General features: G+C 39.0%; 1 protein-coding gene across 6 annotated transcripts in view; it reads left to right on the forward strand.

The window, feature by feature from the left end:
• The window catches only part of GAPVD1 (GTPase activating protein and VPS9 domains 1), a 66,695-nt gene that overhangs the window by 39,314 nt on the left and 8,222 nt on the right, over positions 1–19,159 (forward strand). For 2 of the 6 annotated variants that reach the window (XM_034793491.1, XM_034793495.1), the window contains 16 exons: positions 263–423; positions 4,974–5,103; positions 5,999–6,124; positions 6,888–7,061; positions 7,556–7,696; positions 8,662–8,796; positions 9,477–9,596; positions 10,196–10,273; positions 11,454–11,827; positions 12,386–12,473; positions 13,540–13,620; positions 13,904–14,026; positions 14,620–14,749; positions 16,937–17,046; positions 17,674–17,833; positions 18,639–18,826. In XM_034793491.1, coding sequence (XP_034649382.1) covers positions 263–423; positions 4,974–5,103; positions 5,999–6,124; positions 6,888–7,061; positions 7,556–7,696; positions 8,662–8,796; positions 9,477–9,596; positions 10,196–10,273; positions 11,454–11,827; positions 12,386–12,473; positions 13,540–13,620; positions 13,904–14,026; positions 14,620–14,749; positions 16,937–17,046; positions 17,674–17,833; positions 18,639–18,826 — 2,319 coding nt within the window. The remainder of the gene's footprint in view (positions 1–262; positions 424–4,973; positions 5,104–5,998; positions 6,125–6,887; positions 7,062–7,555; positions 7,697–8,661; positions 8,797–9,476; positions 9,597–10,195; positions 10,274–11,453; positions 11,828–12,385; positions 12,474–13,539; positions 13,621–13,903; positions 14,027–14,619; positions 14,750–16,936; positions 17,047–17,673; positions 17,834–18,638; positions 18,827–19,159) is intronic. The other 4 variants (XM_034793492.1, XM_034793496.1, XM_034793493.1 and 1 more) reach the window with 2 other exon arrangements.

The raw sequence follows: 19,159 nt of genomic DNA on the forward strand, positions 1-19,159 counted from the left end.
TAAGCCACTATGCTACAAGTCTGATATTTTCACAGTAGTGCAATATTTAAATAATTACATAGCCCCAGTGTCAGTTTTGCACATCCCCAGTATCAATTTCCACCTTTCCAGAAAGTTGTAAATTGTACTTTGCATTTTGCCCATTCTTTGATATGCATGCGCTAACATCACACTTGTGTATTTGTATAGCATTTGTAGATACTCTGAGAGTTTAAATATTGAAAACCTTCATAACACTCTGTATTTTAACATGCATCATTAGCTACCCGTAGCAGAAACAGATCAAATATTCCGATGGACCAGCATGGAGACCATGAAGGATCCTCCCAGGATTCTATACAGGAAGTTCAGCCAGAAGAAGTACTGGTTATTTCTTTGGGAACAGGTCCGCAGCTTACTCCGGGGATGATGTCAGAAAATGAGGTATGAACAAGGTGTCAAATATAAATCACATGCTTTGAGAAATGAAGAATGTATATTCAGACCATGAAATAATACTAAGTTTGTGACAAACTAAGACAAGGTTTAAATTGGAGAATTAGGGCTAAAACCCTTTATTTGTTTCACTGTATTTAGGTGTTGCAAAGGTTCTCCAAACCACAACTGATTTCTATTTGTAATGATTAATACAGCATCCAGATTAAACAGGTAGGTGGGTGTGCCAGAGCCTTCCATTCAGATTCCAAGGCCAGAAGGGGCCATTGTGATGTAGATTGACCTCCTGTATACAGGCCATAGAACTTCCTCAATAATTCCTAGAACATTTTAGAATAACATCTGATCTTGGTTTAAAAATTGCCAGTGATGGAGAATGTACACCCCTTGGTAAATTGTTCCAATGGTTAATTACTCTTACTGTGAAAAATTTTATGCCTTGTTTTCAGTCTGAATTTGTCTAGTTTCAACATCTAGCCACTAGATCATGTTACATCTTTCTCTGCTAGATTGAAGAGCCCATTTTTAAATATTTGTTCTGCATATAGATATTTAGAGATTGTAATCAAGTTGTAAACCCTTTAATCTTGGCTGTGTTAATCTAAATAGATTGCTCTCTTTGAGGCCATCGCTATAAGGCATATTTTCTAACCCTGTAATCCTTCTCATGGCTCTTCTCTGAACCCTCTCCAATTTATCACCATCCTTGAATTGTGAGCATCAGAACTGGACACAGTATTCCAGCAGCAGTCACACCAGTGCCAAATACAGAGGTAAAATAACCTCTGTCTTCCTAATCAAGATTCCCCTGTTTATCCATCTCAGGATCGCATTAGCTCCTTTGCTCACAGCATCACATTGGAGCTCATATTCAGCTGATTATCCACCATGACCCCCAAATCTTTTTTCCATCTCTGCTTCCCAGGATAGTCCCCCATTTTGTAAGTATGGCCTACATCCTTTGTTTCTAGATGTATACATTTACATTTAGCTGTTTTAAAACACGTATTGTTTTCATGCACCTAGTTTACCAAGCAATCCAGATAATCTGACTCAGTACCTATCTTCATTATTTACCACTCCCACAATTTTTGTGTCCTCTGCAAACTTTATCAGTGATTGGTTTATGTTTTCTTCTGGGTCATTGATAAAAATGTTAAATAGCATAGGGCCAAGAACTGATCTCTACAGGACCACACTGGAAACACAGCCTCTCAATGAAAATTCCCAGTTTACAGTTACATTTTGAGATCTGTCAGTTAGCCATTTTTAATCCATTTAACATGTGCCATATATCATTCTAGTTTTTTATTAAAATGTTGTGGGGTGCCAAGTCAAACACCTTTCAGAAGTCTAAGTATATTACATCAACGCTATTACTTTTATCAACCAGATTTGTAAATTCATCAAAAAAAGTATAAATTTAGTTTGACACAATCTATTTTCCATGAACCCATGTTGACTTGCATTAATTACATTGCCCTCCTTTAAGTCTCAATTGAGACTAGGATCAGTGTCTGGCTGGCAGGCCTGTAATTGCCCAGGTCATCCTGTTTATTTTTTTTTTTAAATTGGCATAACATTACCTATCTTACAGCCCTTTGGAGAACTGGGGAGGTTTCAGGACATATTGAAAATCATCATTAATGGTCCAGCAAGCTCCTCAGCCAGCTTTTTCAAAACTCTTGCATCAAAGAATTATCTGGACTTGCTGATTTAAAAATGTCTAACTTTAGTAGCTTCTGTTTAACGTCCTGCAGAGATACTAGTGGAATGGAAGGAGTCGTATCGTGACCATATGATGAGACCAGGGCTTTAGAGCTGTGCTCCAGCTCTGCTCCAGCTCCAGGCAAAAACCTGCAGCTCCTCTGCTCTGGAGCTGCTCCGCGCTTCAGCTCCGCTCTAAAGCCCTGGATGAGACTATATCGTCTTCTTTTTCACCAAATAAAGAACAGAAATATTTATTAAACTATCTTGTCTGTTTTTTTTTTTTTTTTTTTGCATTATTATTGACGATTCTACCATTTCCATCTAGTAATGGACCAATACCTTTGTCAGGATTCTTTTTGTTCCTAATATGCTTTAAATACTCCTTATTGTCCTTAATGCTGTTTGCCATATATTTATTCTTGGGTTCCTTTACTTCCCTTATCAGTTTTTTACAATTCTAACTTCTGATGTATATTCATTTCTGTCAACTTCCCTTTCCTTCCATTGGTTATATATTATTATTAATTATTTTTTTTATAGCTGCCTTCACTTCCCCTCTGAACAAGCTCACTTTTTTAACTAGTGTGGTGTTCTTCCTTAATTGTGAGTTTTTGGGCGTCCAGTAAAGATGTTCTTAAATGATTCCCAATTATCATTCACACTTTTCTGATTAAATTCTTCCTCCTAGCTGATTTGGCTCATAATTGTTTTCAGCTTTGTAATTTGGCCCTAGTAAAGCACCAAGTATATATATTGCTGGTTTGGACTTTATTCTGTACATTATAAATGTGATCAAGGAATGATCACTTGTCTCGAAGCTACCATTAATTTTAGTTCTGTGGTCACGTCCTCTTTATCTATTAAGACAAGATTTAATAAAGAATTCCCACGTCTTGGATGCAATATTTTTTAAGTTAAGAAATTGTCATCTATAATGTTTAGAAATTCCAAGGATGTTTTAGTACTGGCAGCATGAGACCTTCAGCATATGACACTCAAATTGAAATCCCCCCTGATCATACACGTTTTTTTGCCTGCAATTTATAGATAGGCATGTAAGGAGGCAGTCATCCTGTTCCCTAGTGTGATTTGGTGGTCTGTAGCAGACACCAACTAATACCCCATCTTATGCTTTATCTCTTAGGACATTGGTCCATAATCATTCAACATCACTTTCTTCCGAGTTATCTGTGACTCGGAAACAGGTAATGCCATTTTTGACATAAAATACTGCTCCCTCTCCCTTTTTGCCTACTCGATCCTTCCTAAATAGGTTATAACCATTGATTTTAACATTCCAATAGTATGGTACATCCCACCAGGTTTCAGTAATACCAAATAGATTGAATTTATGCTCACAAATGAGCAATTCCAATTCTTTTTGTTTGTTACAGGCTCCTAGCATTGGTGTATAGGCAATTCAGGAATTTCGTCTCTTCGTGTCCTTTGGTTCCTTGATTAATTTTGTTCTCAACATCTTGATTTTGTGATGAGTTCTTCCCTCTTTTTACCATCCCCTTTTGCTGTTAGTTTAATGATCTCCTGATTACTCTAACCAGGCTGTCCCCAAGGAGATTTGTTTCCTTTTTATTGAGGTGGAGGCCATCCAAACTATATGGATCCCTCTCCCAAAAGAAGTTAGACTAATGTTTAAGAAAACTAAAACCTTCCACCACTTACCTAGCCAATGGTTCACTTCCTGAATCTTCTGCCTTTCTGCTGTTGTGGGACAGGAAGGATCTCAGAGAAGGTTGCTTGGACATTTTAAGTACTTAAATAGTAAATTAACAGAGTATTTATCCATCTTCCCTCCCTGATGGTGGGTGGGTGTGTGTGTGTGTGTGTGTGTGTGTGTGTGCGCGCATAAGGTGACACCTGGTCAATTTTAATGACTCTGAAGAAACCTTGGAGGACAACGGTAAAGAAAGTATTGTGTTTTATATGGCTTTGGTGTGTCTCTGCTGCCAGGTAAACGTGTGATGTCTGCAGTTGGATTTTGAAAGCAGATAAACACTACCTTCATTAAGCCATCCTTGCCTTGTCATTCTGTGCAGAGACATGCCTCATCTTTCTTAGTAGGGTAAAACCTTCTGATTCATAGATCCAAGAGATATTGGTGTTTCCAAAGGAACTGGTTTGTTCTGTGCTTTGCAAGCATATTAAGTCTTGTGCTAATCCTCTAGAAACTTTTGTATACTGAAGTTACTGTGCATGCCCAAGTTATAAACTCTTGAAACATAGTATTTAGAATGAAAGTGATGAAACAGATTTAACTACTGCAGCATAATAAATCATGAAGAGTTAATTATGCCAAGCCTGTGGAGATGTTACTTCATGATGCATTGCTTGGGAGCAAACCTGAGCTGTCATATCAGAGCTTGTAAAGGCTGAATATCCAAGTATTGCGTTATCCATCTGCAGCTGTTGGCATAATGTGTCCTTTGAATAAGAGGACAACATACTTCCTTAGTGTCTTGCCCAATAGTTCAGATTCCCTCCTCTTGGAGTGCTGTAATTATCGATTGCTATGTGATATTAAGGTGCCATTAGAGTAAAAAGTTAGTTGAGGTTCCATTTTCATGATATACTGCATGTCTAAATCTTGGCTCTTTTAAAATCACATCAGGCTGTTACTTTGCAGAAATGTGCTCAGTATTGATTCAAGTGATCTTTCCTCAAATGTGAGATGTTAGATATTGACGATGCCATTAAAGATCTAGAAAAGTTGGGAAAAAAATCTGGTTTCAGTTGTTAGACTGATTTGTAAATAAAATTAATTTATTTTTCTGGGTCAATTTAAACATGTTGATTTTTTCCCCCCCCCATAGGTCTTAAACATGCAGCTTGCCGATGGAGGACAAGGAGATGTCCCTGTTGATGAAACCAAACTCCACGGTAAACCTGATAAAACCTTGCGCTTTTCCCTCTGCAGTGATAATCTGGAAGGAATATCTGAAGGTGAAGGGTTACTTAAGTATTCAAAAGGTTTTGTGTGTCAGATTTTAATTCTAAAAGAAGCTTCTGTTATATACAGCATGTCATATCTGACTTTGCAAAGGCTGTCTCATTTTCCCCTGAAAGCCTGCCTTCATGTTTGAACAAAACATGACTGTAGTTGATAAAAGGATTTTCAACTCGGTGCATGTTATTGGCATAACTGCAATCTAAATTGTCCGTAAATTTCTAGTTCACATACTGACTTTTAATCTTATTTTCATCAATATTTTTGTATGCCAAAATGTTAGGAGGCTAGAACAACAGCTCTTTTATATGAGTATCACACACAGCAAAGAGGGGTTTCCCTGGGATATTGAATAGGCTTCTACAAGCCGTTCAAATGTTCCAGGTAATATATGTTATTTTATTTAACTTTCTATGATTAGTTTTTTCTCTTTTTCTTGTTTTTCAAGATTAAACAAAATCAAGTTTAGAGAAAACTAATAATTACAAAAGTTTGTATTTGAATTTTGGCTAAAAGCTAGTACACTAATATTGATGTCCTAACCATGTGTGGCAAGGTATCTGAAGATTAGTTAATGTTGTTGTGTGGCACTACAAAGTTGTAAAGTGTTAATTACTGGAGTGCTAAGTGTTCCAGTTTACATTTCTACAAGATAATTGAGATGTTGGTATTTAACACACTTTCTAAATAGCTCACCATATTGAGGAGAATTTTTGAGTTCCTCAGTTCAGTATTTCACATAAATTGCTAATTTGTATTGAAAATGACAGGCTTCAGCTCATTTTTTTGCAGTCTTGCTAGTAAGTTGCATCTTGTACTGTTTATGCTACGAGTTCAGAAAACAAATAGTCTGATCTGAACAAATCTAACAGGAAAATCAATTTTCATCAGGTCCTTCAAATCGCTCCAATTCTGTGTCCTCTTTGGATTTAGAAGGAGAGTCTGTGTCAGAGCTTGGTGCAGGGCCTTCTGGGAGCAATGGTGTTGAAGCCCTGCAGCTGTTAGAACATGAACAAGGTAGGTGCAGATACACAGTTCAAAGCGAGTAGACTGTTACAATTTCTCTAAGTCCATCAGTTTTGAATCTCTAAGTTGGGTATGTCTGAGATGAATAAAGGGGCTTTCTACATCGTTTAATTACTTTCACACTTTTTTGAATATCTCACATTTTCATTTATTTTTTCATTAGCAAGCTATTGTTGTCCACTAAAACAATGTTAACATCATTCTTAGAACATTGACCTTATATTGTATTTTGAAATCTTAGTCACTATAATAAAATATTTTTAAATTTTTGTTTTATGATGCCTTCCTCTTTAAGAGGGAAAAGGATGATTTGAATTGTAGCAATTGGAAATGTTAGACCGTAGATATTTTTGTAGTTATCGACACTTGAACTGGAGAGGGCAAAGTGTTCCAACTGATAGGAATTCAACCTCTTCCCTTCCACAAACTAATCTCCCTTCCAGTCAGTTTTCACCATAATTTACTCACTCCTTGATGTCTGTCATTCATAGTTGTAGACAGTTATGATAGCTCTATGTTTGGCAAATATATACACTTTTTTAAACCTTCTCTCATAAGTAAATCTCTAGTGTTTCTCAAATATGAGTAAAGAATGTTGTCACATTGCATCTATTTGAATATACAAATTATTGTGATTATTATTAAAGTGCTGTACAGATCCTAGTTATTTAAAACTGCATTTTACTTGACAGAATTAGTTTCCTGTCATATAGCATATTGAAGAATTTTTGAGAGACCTTTTATTTTTACGTAGCTACGACCCAGGATAATCTTGATGACAAGCTCCGTAAATTTGAAATTCGTGATATGATGGGATTGACTGATGATAGGGACATATCAGAAACTGTGAGTGAGACCTGGAGCACAGATGTCTTGGGCAGTGACTTTGATCCAAATATTGATGAAGACCGTTTGCAAGAAATTGCAGGTAACTGACAGCACATCCAACATGAAAACTACTTTAAGCTTGCTGCAAAGCAAGGAGGCTTTTAATCATAGATTATTAGGGTTGGAAGGGACCTCAGGAGGTCATCTAGTCCAACCCCCTGCTCAAACCAGGACCAATCCCCAACTAAATCCCCAGATAGTCCCCTCAAGGATTGAACTCACAACCCTGGGTTTAGCAGGCCAATGCTCGAACCACTGAGCTCTCGTTCCCCCCCCCCCGAATGAGCTCTTATTCAGTCTCTGTGTAGTTAGGAAATAAATGTGTTGTTAAATCTAAGTTTCTTTGTAGGAAAACTTTAGACATCTGTCCTGCCTTTGTTATGGGTACTTTCTTCTGTTGTTTTCCCCCCTCCCCCGTAGATGTTGTGTGTCTTTTATAATTACTTAATACTGGACACCCAGTTTATGGTGTCTGTCTTACCAGAATCCTCTCATCTTTCCTACCTGATCCTTTCTTCCCTCTTGGTTGTGCAGGTGCAGCTGCAGAGAACATGCTTGGCAGCTTGCTGTGTTTGCCAGGTTCAGGATCTGTGCTGCTGGACCCCTGCACAGGGTCAACCATCTCCGAAACCACCAGTGAAGCTTGGAGTGTGGAGGTATTGCCAAGTGATTCAGGTCAGAATCCTGCGACTCCTCTTTAGTTTGGTCTTTGACATGAACTGCAAAGCATTATTTCATAAATATTTTTGGATAAGTGCTTCACTTGAAACCATCACTTTGAGAGGGAATATTACCTGCCCAAAGACCACAAGCTATTTCAGAGGGCAGGTAATAATCATAGTGGTCCTTTTTCAAACAAAGATGATTTCTTATTATTCCAAAATAAAACTATGAGAATTATGGAAGTCTTTAAGATTAACATATTGTGAATACAAATACCCATATAGCACTCAGGGTGCACAAAATAAGCCGGTTTGTAGCCATTCCCTTTGGCTGGGTAGCATGCTGTGAGGTGGGGAAAGGGTGTATGATGAGCAATGACTAGGAAGATGGTAGATGTGCTGTGGTATAGGTCTTGTTTTTAATTCGTTTGGGTGAGTTAGGTGTAGTGCACAAAGATTTCTAAGGCACAGGAAGGGCTAACCTTTGTGACTCCATTAATCTTACCAGGATGGACAGAAGAATAAATTATAATGTGAGAGCAGATCTAGCATGGCTTGGTGACTGTTTGCAGTGTTCTGGAAAAACTAAGAATAAAAGGAGCACCGTAGAACTATGGGAATCTTTCTAGGCAGAATTTTTACCTACTCTCAATGTTTTCATGAGCATTTAATATATCATTCCATAGTCTCTGACTAGGAAACTCAATAATTCAAATTTTGATTTTTGTTAGAGCAAAAATAGATGTAGCAAAATGCCCCTGCAGATATAAAGGACTATCTGCATTGTTTTGCCTGCAGTACAGCAAAGTAGAATTGGCTGAAATAGCTCAAATTATTTGTTGCCATTTCAGAGTACATTTCACAAAGTTAGCTAGACTCTCTTTACATTAATCTAAATCCCTACGCCATCTTTTTGCATGTGAATTGTAAGAGACTATAACATCCGGCAGTAATGCATGCATACCATTTCCTATTTAGAGGCCCCAGACCTAAAGCAGGAGGAAAGACTGCAGGAGCTGGAAAGCTGTTCTGGGCTGGGCAGCACCTCTGATGACACAGATGTGAGGGAGGTCAGTTCTCGTCCCAGTACACCAGGCCTCAGCGTCGTGTCAGGTGTGTTTTTATTTTCAGGAACAAGTTTTGCTTTATTAGATGGTAACCAGTATGTTTTGCCATGTGCTTAGTTTCATCATATTTATTCTCATCCATAAAAGGATTTTTTTGGTCTGGTGCTCATACTCTGATTTCCAGAGCGGTAGTACCATGCTCTTCATCCTACTAAAAATAGAGTGAAAGCCAAAGAATCTGTTGTTCAGAAGCAGAGACTTGCAATGGGGTGTTTTGAATCTAAGAAATCACCTAATATTTCCTTACATCTCACTATGGACACCTGCCTTCAGCTTCTCTTCATCCCGTTTTGTGTAGCATACCTCTGTCGTCTCTGTCTCTGCATCTTACTTACATTTCCTGTCATAGGTTGGTGCAAATTATTTGTCTGTCTTAAGGTCCTTTATATTGCCAGTCATAGCATCAAAGCATATATATATATGCGTATATTAAATAGCGGAATAAACAGATGGAACCCGAAGGTTACAAACCTTATACCAAGACAGATTCTAAAGTCATGGCTCTCAGAATGTCAAGCTGCCATTTCTCTTGAATTCAGTGTTAGGGAGTTGGCAGCAAGAACACCCCAGCTCATTGCAGCTGTCACAAAAAAGTTTAACAGTTCTGATTTCTGTGTCCTTTTTGTCTCAAAGACCTTCACAGATCCTTCTTTTGTTATTTGTAAGGTATTAGTGCAACCTCTGAGGATATTCCTAATAAGATCGAGGACCTTAGGTCTGAGTGTAGCTCTGACTTTGGAGGGAAAGATTCAGTGACAAGTCCTGATATGGATGAAACAGCTCATGGTAAGTAAAGCCCTTGGATAGTAAGTGAAAAATAAACTGCATCTTAGATAAAAGCTCATTAGGAATTGTTAAACTTGTGACTATAAAACCTTTTAACACTGTACATCCCAGCAAGAATAAGTGGGATAAACGCTGCGTAGAAAAAAAGTTCACTTCTATTTAGAAAATGTATTTTCTGGTTTTTGAGAAACCGCTTACAATCATTCTCTCCATATTTGTTCAGCAGATGTGTTTATGCTTATGAATAGAAAGAGGAGGTGATGAAATACTGCAGAGTCTGAGATCTAAGTCTTTAGTCTATCTAATTCTACCAAGTTAGGTTGACTGCTCTTTTGCACTTGAGATTTATCCCCTCACTGTGCTCTGTGTAGTGTTTTACAGTTTTTATAATAATTTGACTGTTTAGTCCTGTGAGTGCTTTCAGGTGCCTTCCTGTCAGTACATTTTGAAGTGTGTTAAGCACTTATTAACATTGTAAAAGGATCTAAATGCTGCCTGTTTCATAAGCTCTGTGAATACATTTGTATGGTGCAGCAGTCTAGCTAAGAAGCAGTGAATAGTGCATGGCACATGCAGATCCACTTTCTGTATTGTTTCAGGAGCCAGTCAGTTGACTTCTCCCCCTTCTCAGTCGGACTCTTTGCTTGCATTGTTTGACCCTTTGTCATCACACGAAGGTAAATTGTAAAGAATGAGCTATTCTTGTTTTTAAGATCAATACAGTAACTCCTCGCTTAACGTTGTAGTTATGTTCCTGAAAAATGCAACTTTAAGCTAAATGATGTTAAGCGAATCCAATTTCCCTATAAGAATTAATGTAAATAGGGGGGAGTTAGGTTCCAGAGAAATTATTTATATTTAAGTTATAAGTTTTAAAGTTTAAAATTTTAAACAAACAATTTAATACTGTACATAGCAATGATGATTGTGAAGCTTGGTAGAGGTGGTGAAGTTAGAGGGTGGAAGAGGGTGGGATATTTCCCAGGGAATGCCTTACCGCTAAATGATGAACTAGCACTCGGCTGAGCCCTCAAGGGTTAACAAGTTGTTAATGTAGCCTCACGCTCTACAAGGCAGCACAAATGGAGGGAGGGGAGACAGCATGGCAGACAGACACACACCGTGTGTGTGTGTGTGTGTGTGTGAGAGAGAGAGAAGCATTGTCCCTTTAAGTACGCTGGCCCCACTCTGAGTACATTGCATTTTTAAATATATCAGGAAGTTGAGAGAGCAGCTGCGGCCAGCAAGCTCCCTCCATCCTGAGCCCTGTCGTATCTCCCCCCGTTCTATGGATGGGGTAAGTGGGGGACAGGAGCAGGGTAGGAGGGGGACACCCTGACATTAGCCCCCCTCTCTCCCACCCCTGCACAACAAGCAGGAGGCTCCCGGGAGCAGCTCCAAGGCAGAGGGCAGAAGCAGCACATGGCAGTGTGGGGAGGGACAGCTGAACTGTCGGCAGTTGATAGCCTGCAGGGAGGCTGCTGCACAGGGAACTTAGGAGAGCGGGAAGCTGATAGGGGGGCTGCTGATCCACCCTGGTTCCAAGCGCCCCCACCAGCTAGGTGCAACGGGCTGCTCTTCCTGCAAGCAGTGGACAAAGCAGGTGGCTGCCAAACAATGTTATAAGGGAGCATTGCACAGCTTTAAATGAGCATTTTCTCTAATTGATCAGCAACGTAACAACAAAACAACGTTAACAGGGATGACTTTAAGTGAGGAGTTACTGTACAACAAAGGCTGCTGTCCATTTTAGTTGGGGAAAAAAATCTTACCCATTTGAGAAATGCACGTACACACATCACCACCACGGTATAATCCTAATGTTTGGTTCAGTGATGTAATATTTCATTGCTTCAGGTGTATCAGCAGTGGTTAGGCCTAAAGTGCACTATGCAAGACCCGCTCATCCGCCGCCAGATCCCCCAATCTTGGAAGGAGCTATGGGAGGTAATGAGGCCAGATTACCAAATTTTGGCTCCCACATCTTAATCCCAACTGATTTGGAGGCGTTCAAACAAAGGCATTCCTACCCAGAAAGGCTGGTCCGCAGCAGGAGCTCTGACATAGTGTCATCAGTTCGGAGACCTATGAGTGACCCTGGCTGGAATAGGCGGCCTGGTAATGAAGAAAGGGAGCTTCCTACACAAACACCCAACATTGGGGCAGCTGCTTCAGTGCCTGCGCCTCAGTCCTCTTCGTCATCCCCCAGTAAAGACTCCTCTAGAGGAGAGGTAAGACATTCGTTGTGAAGCTGAACTGATTTTGTAACTTTGTTCTTTTTCTCACATGTCATTTTTGAGTAGAAATGTGTCTCTAGTGTTGTTAGCATTAAATATATTAACTAGGGAAGCCTCGTGCAATTCTGGCACCTTCTGAAAGGTGGCTTGTAGTATGACTTATAAAAGTCAAAGCTTAAGATGTGGTGAATGGCCCAAATAGACAAGGTCCCTTTTTCAATTTGTGACATGCTTTAGTTGTAGGACCCCCCAAAATGAATCTCTAACCATAAAGTCTTGTAGTGGTCAATGCGTCAACATAATGAAAACAAACATTGCCTTTTTTTTTGAGAGATTTTCTTGGATTGTTGTACACCAACTTTTAGTCCAGAACAAATGGTTACACTCAAACTTACAAACACCCCTCCAAGGGAGGACTTAAACTTTCAAGAGCAGGTTATTTTACTTTGTTGTAGTGCTGTTTTGCGGGTAATGTGATATGATCTGTTACTGGTAATCAAGAAAATATTTTTCAGTCTTCCATTTTACAAAATCATGTCACTTTCCCTATAGATTGAGGAACGAAAAGATAGTGATGATGAGAAATCTGACAGGAACAAACCCTGGTGGAGAAAGCGTTTCGTTTCTGCCATGCCCAAAGGTAACAGAGTCTCACGTTTACACGTTCTTGGCGCCTTTAGAAATGCTGTACATTGCTTTCAATAAATCTGCACTTTGATAGGAAAACTTCTGTGACTAACTCTCCAGTTACTGTGAGATCATATATTAAATGGTCAGTCTGGATAGTTGACTACATGAAGGTTGCAACCAGTCCAGGCTCACAGTACTATCTGCCCTTTCTATATTGTTTTAATCTGAGATTGTTATGCTAATTACTTAACCAAATCAGATAGTGCAGAGTCAGAGGTCTTGTAAATGATGACATCTGGCTGGTAGCTCACAAAAGAGTCTTTGAATTTATGGGTATTGGTACCATTTTAGAAGTAAAGGAGATTAGGTATACATTCAGTCTAAAAGATAATCTCTAGAATTTAAGACTTTGCATATGTGAGGTATTATCTAAATGTTAAATGTCACAACACCCGTGTGAAAATAGAACAGTATTGTCCCCAGTTTGCAGAGGGGTAACTCTTCTTAGATGAATTGGACTTAAATTCAGTTGTATAAAAATATTTTGTTTTTCTACATATTTTAGTATTGCACAGTGGATTGTGACTTTTATCAGGAACCATTAATTGGAAATAGTTTCCAGAAACAGCTGACAGCACTATAATCAGTGCATGACTCTGGATCTGTGGACATATGTCTAGAGTAAATTTGTGAAGCCAGCCAGTTTCAATTCCTAATCCAGTAAATGAAAATACTGAATTCAGAAGGCCTTGTGCTTCAAGGCTTTTTGGGGGTGCTGATTGTCTGGCTTAGCTTAGTAGCTGTTAAGGACATAATTTGTAATATGATCACAATAGGCTGCCTGTTTCACCCCACAGGCTTGGGTATCATTAATTTTTGTATTTAAAGAGGACTTGTGTTACTGAGAAGCTTCAGACGTCACCTTTGCAGTTTCTTACACATCTAAATACCCTTCATGGAGACTTTATTTGATGTTAAACTTACTGTTTCTTACAGTTTCTAAATGTAGTGTGTAATTCCATGCTTTATTGTCTCCATGTATAATGTGTCTTATACAGACTTTCTGTAATTTCCAGCTCCTATACCATTTAGAAAAAAAGAAAAACAAGAAAAAGACAAAGATGACTTTGTGTCTGAGAGATTCTCAACACTTCAAGGTTTGTATATTGCCCTTGCAGCACCTTTACTAAGCATATGCATCCCAAATGCTCTCCTGGGACAGCCAAAACGTTACCTTTTACAGGAATATATAGACTAGTATAGAGAGAAAATTTTGAATATTAAAAATTAGCTTCCTAACTGAGGAGGTTATTGTGGTTAGTCAGTACCTGCCCTGAAGACTTAATGAGTTTTAAACTTGTTATGCAGTGTTGTTTGCACTTAGCATTGAACTCAGCACCACATGGAGCTAATTCCTGTTATATTTTCCTCATTGTTCAGATGATCCCAATCCCAGACTAAGTGCACAGGCACAGGCTGCAGAGGATATCCTGGACAAATATAGGAATGCTATTAAGCGAACCAGCCCAAGTGAAGGAGCTATAGTAAATTATGAAAGTGCAGGTAAGAACTTTTGCAGCGCTACCGCCACAACATTACAAAATGGGCAGCAGAAAACCTCTTGGTGATAAAGTTGAACACCCCTTAAATATTCTAGTCAAATGATAGTACTAACATCTGAACTATATTAACACTCTCTCTAGTGCAAGGAACAAGGAGGTTTCTCTTTGTTTAATTTATAATTGAATCTGCGCTGATAGTGGGAGCTAAACAATAATCTCCAAGGCCAGAACTCCTTGATTGAATCAATTGGGAGTTCTCAGTGTTGTTAGTTTATGCATCTCATTAGTTTATGCATCTCATATTAGCAATTTTTTTTAGAAGAATTGGAAAACAATAAAAGGAAATTGAGACCTAAAACAGAATTCTACAGTTCCTTTTAAAAGCAAATTGTACATTACATATTTTGAATCTTTTTAAATTTACTTTAAAATTCTATTTATTTATATTTTTGATGGATGGATTGACCTAGGTTTCTTTTCCATATAATTAAAAAAATCTTCTTGGAAATTAAAAATGAGAAAAAGAAAACAAACAATATAGTACTAGACAGTCAAGTTCCTTTCTATGAATTCTCTGTTGGAATGTTTGCTTAGATGTAATTGGAGATGGTGAGAGTATACACGACTCTCCACGTGATGAAGCCCTGCAGAATATGTCAGCTGATGACCTCCCAGATTCTGCAAGTCAAGTAGCACAGCCACAAGACTCTGCTTTCTCTTACAGGTAAACGTAATCTTTGTGTGTGTAACTTTGATTTTGGTGTTGGATTAAGACAAAAGCTGAAGCCATGTGGTTGATCTGCAGAGAAATCATGATATATACTGTAGGTATCCTAAATTGTATAGTGGAAAAGAATTATTCTCCTGGGGACCAGTCGTATTGTTTCTTACTGTAGACTTCCAGATATTTTGTCCAGTGTAGTTTAAAATATGTAGTTAAATGGTAGGATATCCACCACTTCTTCTGAGTGTATTTTTCAGGCTGTTCGTGCACATTCTCAAGAAGTTTTTCCTAATGTTCCACCTATATTTCCCTCTGCTTAGTCCCACTCTTTTCCTCCTACTCATACTTTTTAGTATGCCAAATAATTTCTCTCTCTTTCTGGGTCTCTTTTTTGTCCTCCTTTCCAGCTCCCTGATCATTTCTGTTGCTCTCTGCCAAACTTCCTCCTGTCTCTTTGGAAATTAGGGGCCCAAGAACTGAATGCGGCTGCCCAGGTGCAGTTGCACCACAGCTGGATAGAGAAGGACCTACACCCCTTTCCCATGATGTGATGCCTCCACAAATGCAGTCCAAAGTTTCACTGGCTTTTTGCGGCTATATCGCCTTACAAGCATATGTAGCTGTATGCCCTTTTTCACCTGTCATCTATTTTATTCAGCTTTACTCCATTCTAGGTTTCTCCTTTTTGTTCTACCTCCAGTTTCTTCCAGCATTTAAACCTCCTGTGTTAAAGGGTCTCATACTTATTTTAATGAGCCTGTATAACTTTGGAGTGAAGCAGTTGGTTCCATCTGTCTCTGTGCATATACCATTTAGGATTGACACTTAAAAAAAACCCTCCCATAATTGTATACATTCATGTGGATTCGTGTTAGCTAAAGGAATTAAGATATTTAGTTTGTGTTGGGAGAAAGCACTGAAAGGTAATTCCCTAATGAAGATCCCAGACATCTGGGCTGCATGTCTAAAATAGTATAGGGTTGATGTAGAGATGTTTAAATATTATGCACTAGCTAATAAATACACAAGGTGACTGGATTGCTCAGGGGGTTGGTACTGGGATATTGTATCTATGGCTTCTAGGTCATTGCTTTGAATTCAGCCCTGCTTAATAGTAACTACATTCAGTTACTATCAATATCTCCTCAGTAAACTACATGAGTTTTTGGTATCGGTCCAGTTATTTGTGGACTTATGCCTACATAATTAGGGCATCCTGTATTGTAAGTTCTTTGGGGCAGGGACTGTTTTCTTATGTGCCAGCTTCAGCTTTTCCAATACAGTTCTGCTGTTTTGGTACAAACATCTCTGGCACTTTGGAACTGAAAATGCTCTGTTGCTTATGTAGGCCAAGCTGTACTCCCAATGAGAGAGAGCTGTTGCGTGTGATATCTCTAGGCAGCAGTAGCACTAGAGAGATTCTTCTGCCTGCAGCACCAAATGGGCATTGTGTGGGCTTGATTTTGTGAAAATCAGGCTTCTCTAGTTGTCCATCTTTTGCCAAAATCAGTAAGATTCTGTCCATTAATATCTAGAAAGTTTCCTGAAATTCGGGAATTGATTGAATGCAGTGTTCAAAAGTTACTGGTTACAGACAAACAGAAATGCCCGTGAATTGAATGTAGGGCCTCACTTCATTTGTCCAATTATTAGCAACCTTGACTGTCCCAGTGGAAAGGCCAAAGATTAGTGTTCATAGTCCGAGCATTCTGGGAGGCCGCTCCAGATCAGTGTTGAGGAACATTGTAGAAGAAGCGTGATGAGGTCTGTATGCTGTGCCTGTTATGGATGGAGAATGTCAGTCTTCAGGGTTGCTAAGCTGGACACCTTTCACGAGCATGCAATTCATTGAAAAGATGTCATTAATTTTAGTTGGTAAAGATTTCGAAAGAACCAAGGTCTGGACTAAGTTTCATGAAGTTGCATTCCAGTACTTACTGAAAGATACCTTTTCAAAAGCTAAGTGTTAAACGGAAGCATTTTGTTTGACGAGCTGAACTAAGTGGCGTATCGTCAAAAGCATCAATGCTGTTGGCACTATTTGAAAATATTAAATCTTTATCGTCTGAGTCTGTTAAGATTGCATTAAAAAGTTTCTAAGAGATTTTAAAAGATGTAAATACTTGTCATTGCAAGTGTGTTTTAAGCAACGCTGTATTTAGAGAAAATAACACTTGTTCTCTTTAGGGATGCAAAGAAGAAACTGAGACTGGCTCTTTGTTCAGCAGATTCCATTGCCTTCCCAATGTTGACCCATTCGACAAGAAATGGCCTACCAGATCACACCGACCCTGATGGTAAATCCTCTTACATGTACAAACCCACGTTTCTCTATTTGACGTTTTTCCTACTCCTACCCTCATCTTCATATTTTCTTCCATGCTTCTCCCACGCATGGGACAACCTGACAAATCCCAGTTTCCAGTGTGTTGGAACCAGGTACTTTGGCAAAGTTGTGCTGTAACATAGTGTAGGCAGAACCCGAGTATCCCAGGGAATAGCCTCCTGTTAAAACGTTATAAAATGGAGCGGCAGAGAAACGGTCGGAAATTGAGAGAGGCTGCACTAGATGAGTTAGTGTCTTTTCAGATTAACTCCGCTTTTTGCTTAAAGAAAGTGTGCGTACTGCACATGTATGTAATATATGTATGTGCAGTTCTACATTTTTTACTTGCAGATTTTCCTTTATTTATCCCTTATCTAGGGCATTTAAAGGCCCTTCTTAAATAATTATGGCAAATGAATATCAAAATAACACGAGTGGTGGATATTGCTTAACATGCATCAGTGTAATGGTTTGAAAGTATTATGTGCACCAGCTTTTCCATGCAGCTCTCTCAGATAAAAGCACTCTTTCACCTGTTTTCTGTCTGTGGGAAAAACCATGTAGGCAATAATACTAATTCTGTCATGTTTTTGGTCAGATAATGAAATTGTGTGCTTCCTGAAAGTTCAGTTAGCTGAAGCTATTAACCTACAAGATAAGAATTTGATGGCCCAACTGCAGGAGACAATGCGCTGTGTAAGCCGCTTTGATAACCGAACATGTCGAAAGCTACTGGCTTCCATTGCAGAGGATTATAGGTAATTTGTTTTGTGTATCATTATTAAGCAGTTGCCATGTGCAGGTTTTTATCCATTAGCAGATTGGAAGTGTCCAACTTGGCTTAGCAAAAGACAACTTTTGACATCTCCACTTTCCCACCAAATGCTAAAATTCTCCCTCCTTTCTGGGAATGAACCGTAAAAGGCTTGGTATCAGAGGGGTAGCCGTGTTAGTCTGAATCTGTAAAAAGCAACAGAGGGTCCTGTGGCACCTTTAAGACTAACAGAAGTATTGGGAGCATAAGCTTTCGTGGGTAAGAACCTCACTTCTTCAGATGAAAGTACTACTTGCATCTGAAGAAGTGAGGTTCTGTGAGGTTCTTACCCACGAAAGCTTATGCTCCCAATACTTCTGTTAGTCTTAAAGGTGCCACAGGACCCTCTGTTGCTTTTTACATAAAAGGCTTGAATCTTAAATTAGTCCAACTAGTAACACACTCCAGTAAGAGAATGTTGTTAGGCCAGTCTGAGGGTGCTGCTCTTCACTGGCACACAGGAGACCTGCATTTCGATTCTGCTGCAGTCTCTCACTTCTTGGAGTGGGGGGGCTGTGGAGTCAGCAAGCCAGCATTGGAATTTGGATAGTTGTGTCTTACTGCATACATAGTCTGAGGCACTAAACAGAAGGTTGTCCAATAGCTTGAATTCAGGATTTGTTATTCTATAAAACCTAGGAGAGTTGAAGACTCCTCTCATGCCTTTCTGTAACCAGGTTTAGGTAGTGAGTGTCCTACTTCTGTCTTTATTGTGGAATCCCTAATGAGAAAAGCATTTTTAATTTTAGGAAAAGGGCTCCATATATTGCTTATTTAACCCGATGTCGCCAAGGTCTGCAGACCACACAAGCCCATCTGGAAAGGCTCCTGCAGAGGGTATTACGTGATAAGGAAGTGGCCAACAGATATTTCACCACAGTTTGTGTGAGGTTACTTCTGGAAAGCAAAGAAAAAAAGATAAGGGAATTCATTCAAGGTAATTTAATGTAGAGTGTGGGTCATCTGTACCTTTTTGTGTTCAGTATTTAAAAATAAATAGACTGTGCCTCAAGTTAGACTCCTAGAATAGATTTGTTTACTGGTTGAAACCAAGTCTGACTGTGTCTCAGAGGATACAGGGAACAGTTGGTGTTTGGAAAGCTGTATTATGCTTATATGTGGGATTCATCTTGGCACAGGGTACCTCAGTCTAGAGAACTACTGCCTTAAAATAACTGCTTTTAAAAATCTATCCATCTATAGAATCTGAAAGTAATCCAAGCAGAGAAACTTAGAGGAAACAAGCAATGCACAGTCACTCCATGGTTTT

Source organism: Trachemys scripta, chromosome 17 (genome assembly GCF_013100865.1).
Source record: "Trachemys scripta elegans isolate TJP31775 chromosome 17, CAS_Tse_1.0, whole genome shotgun sequence".
Classification (NCBI taxonomy): domain Eukaryota; kingdom Metazoa; phylum Chordata; order Testudines; family Emydidae; genus Trachemys; species Trachemys scripta.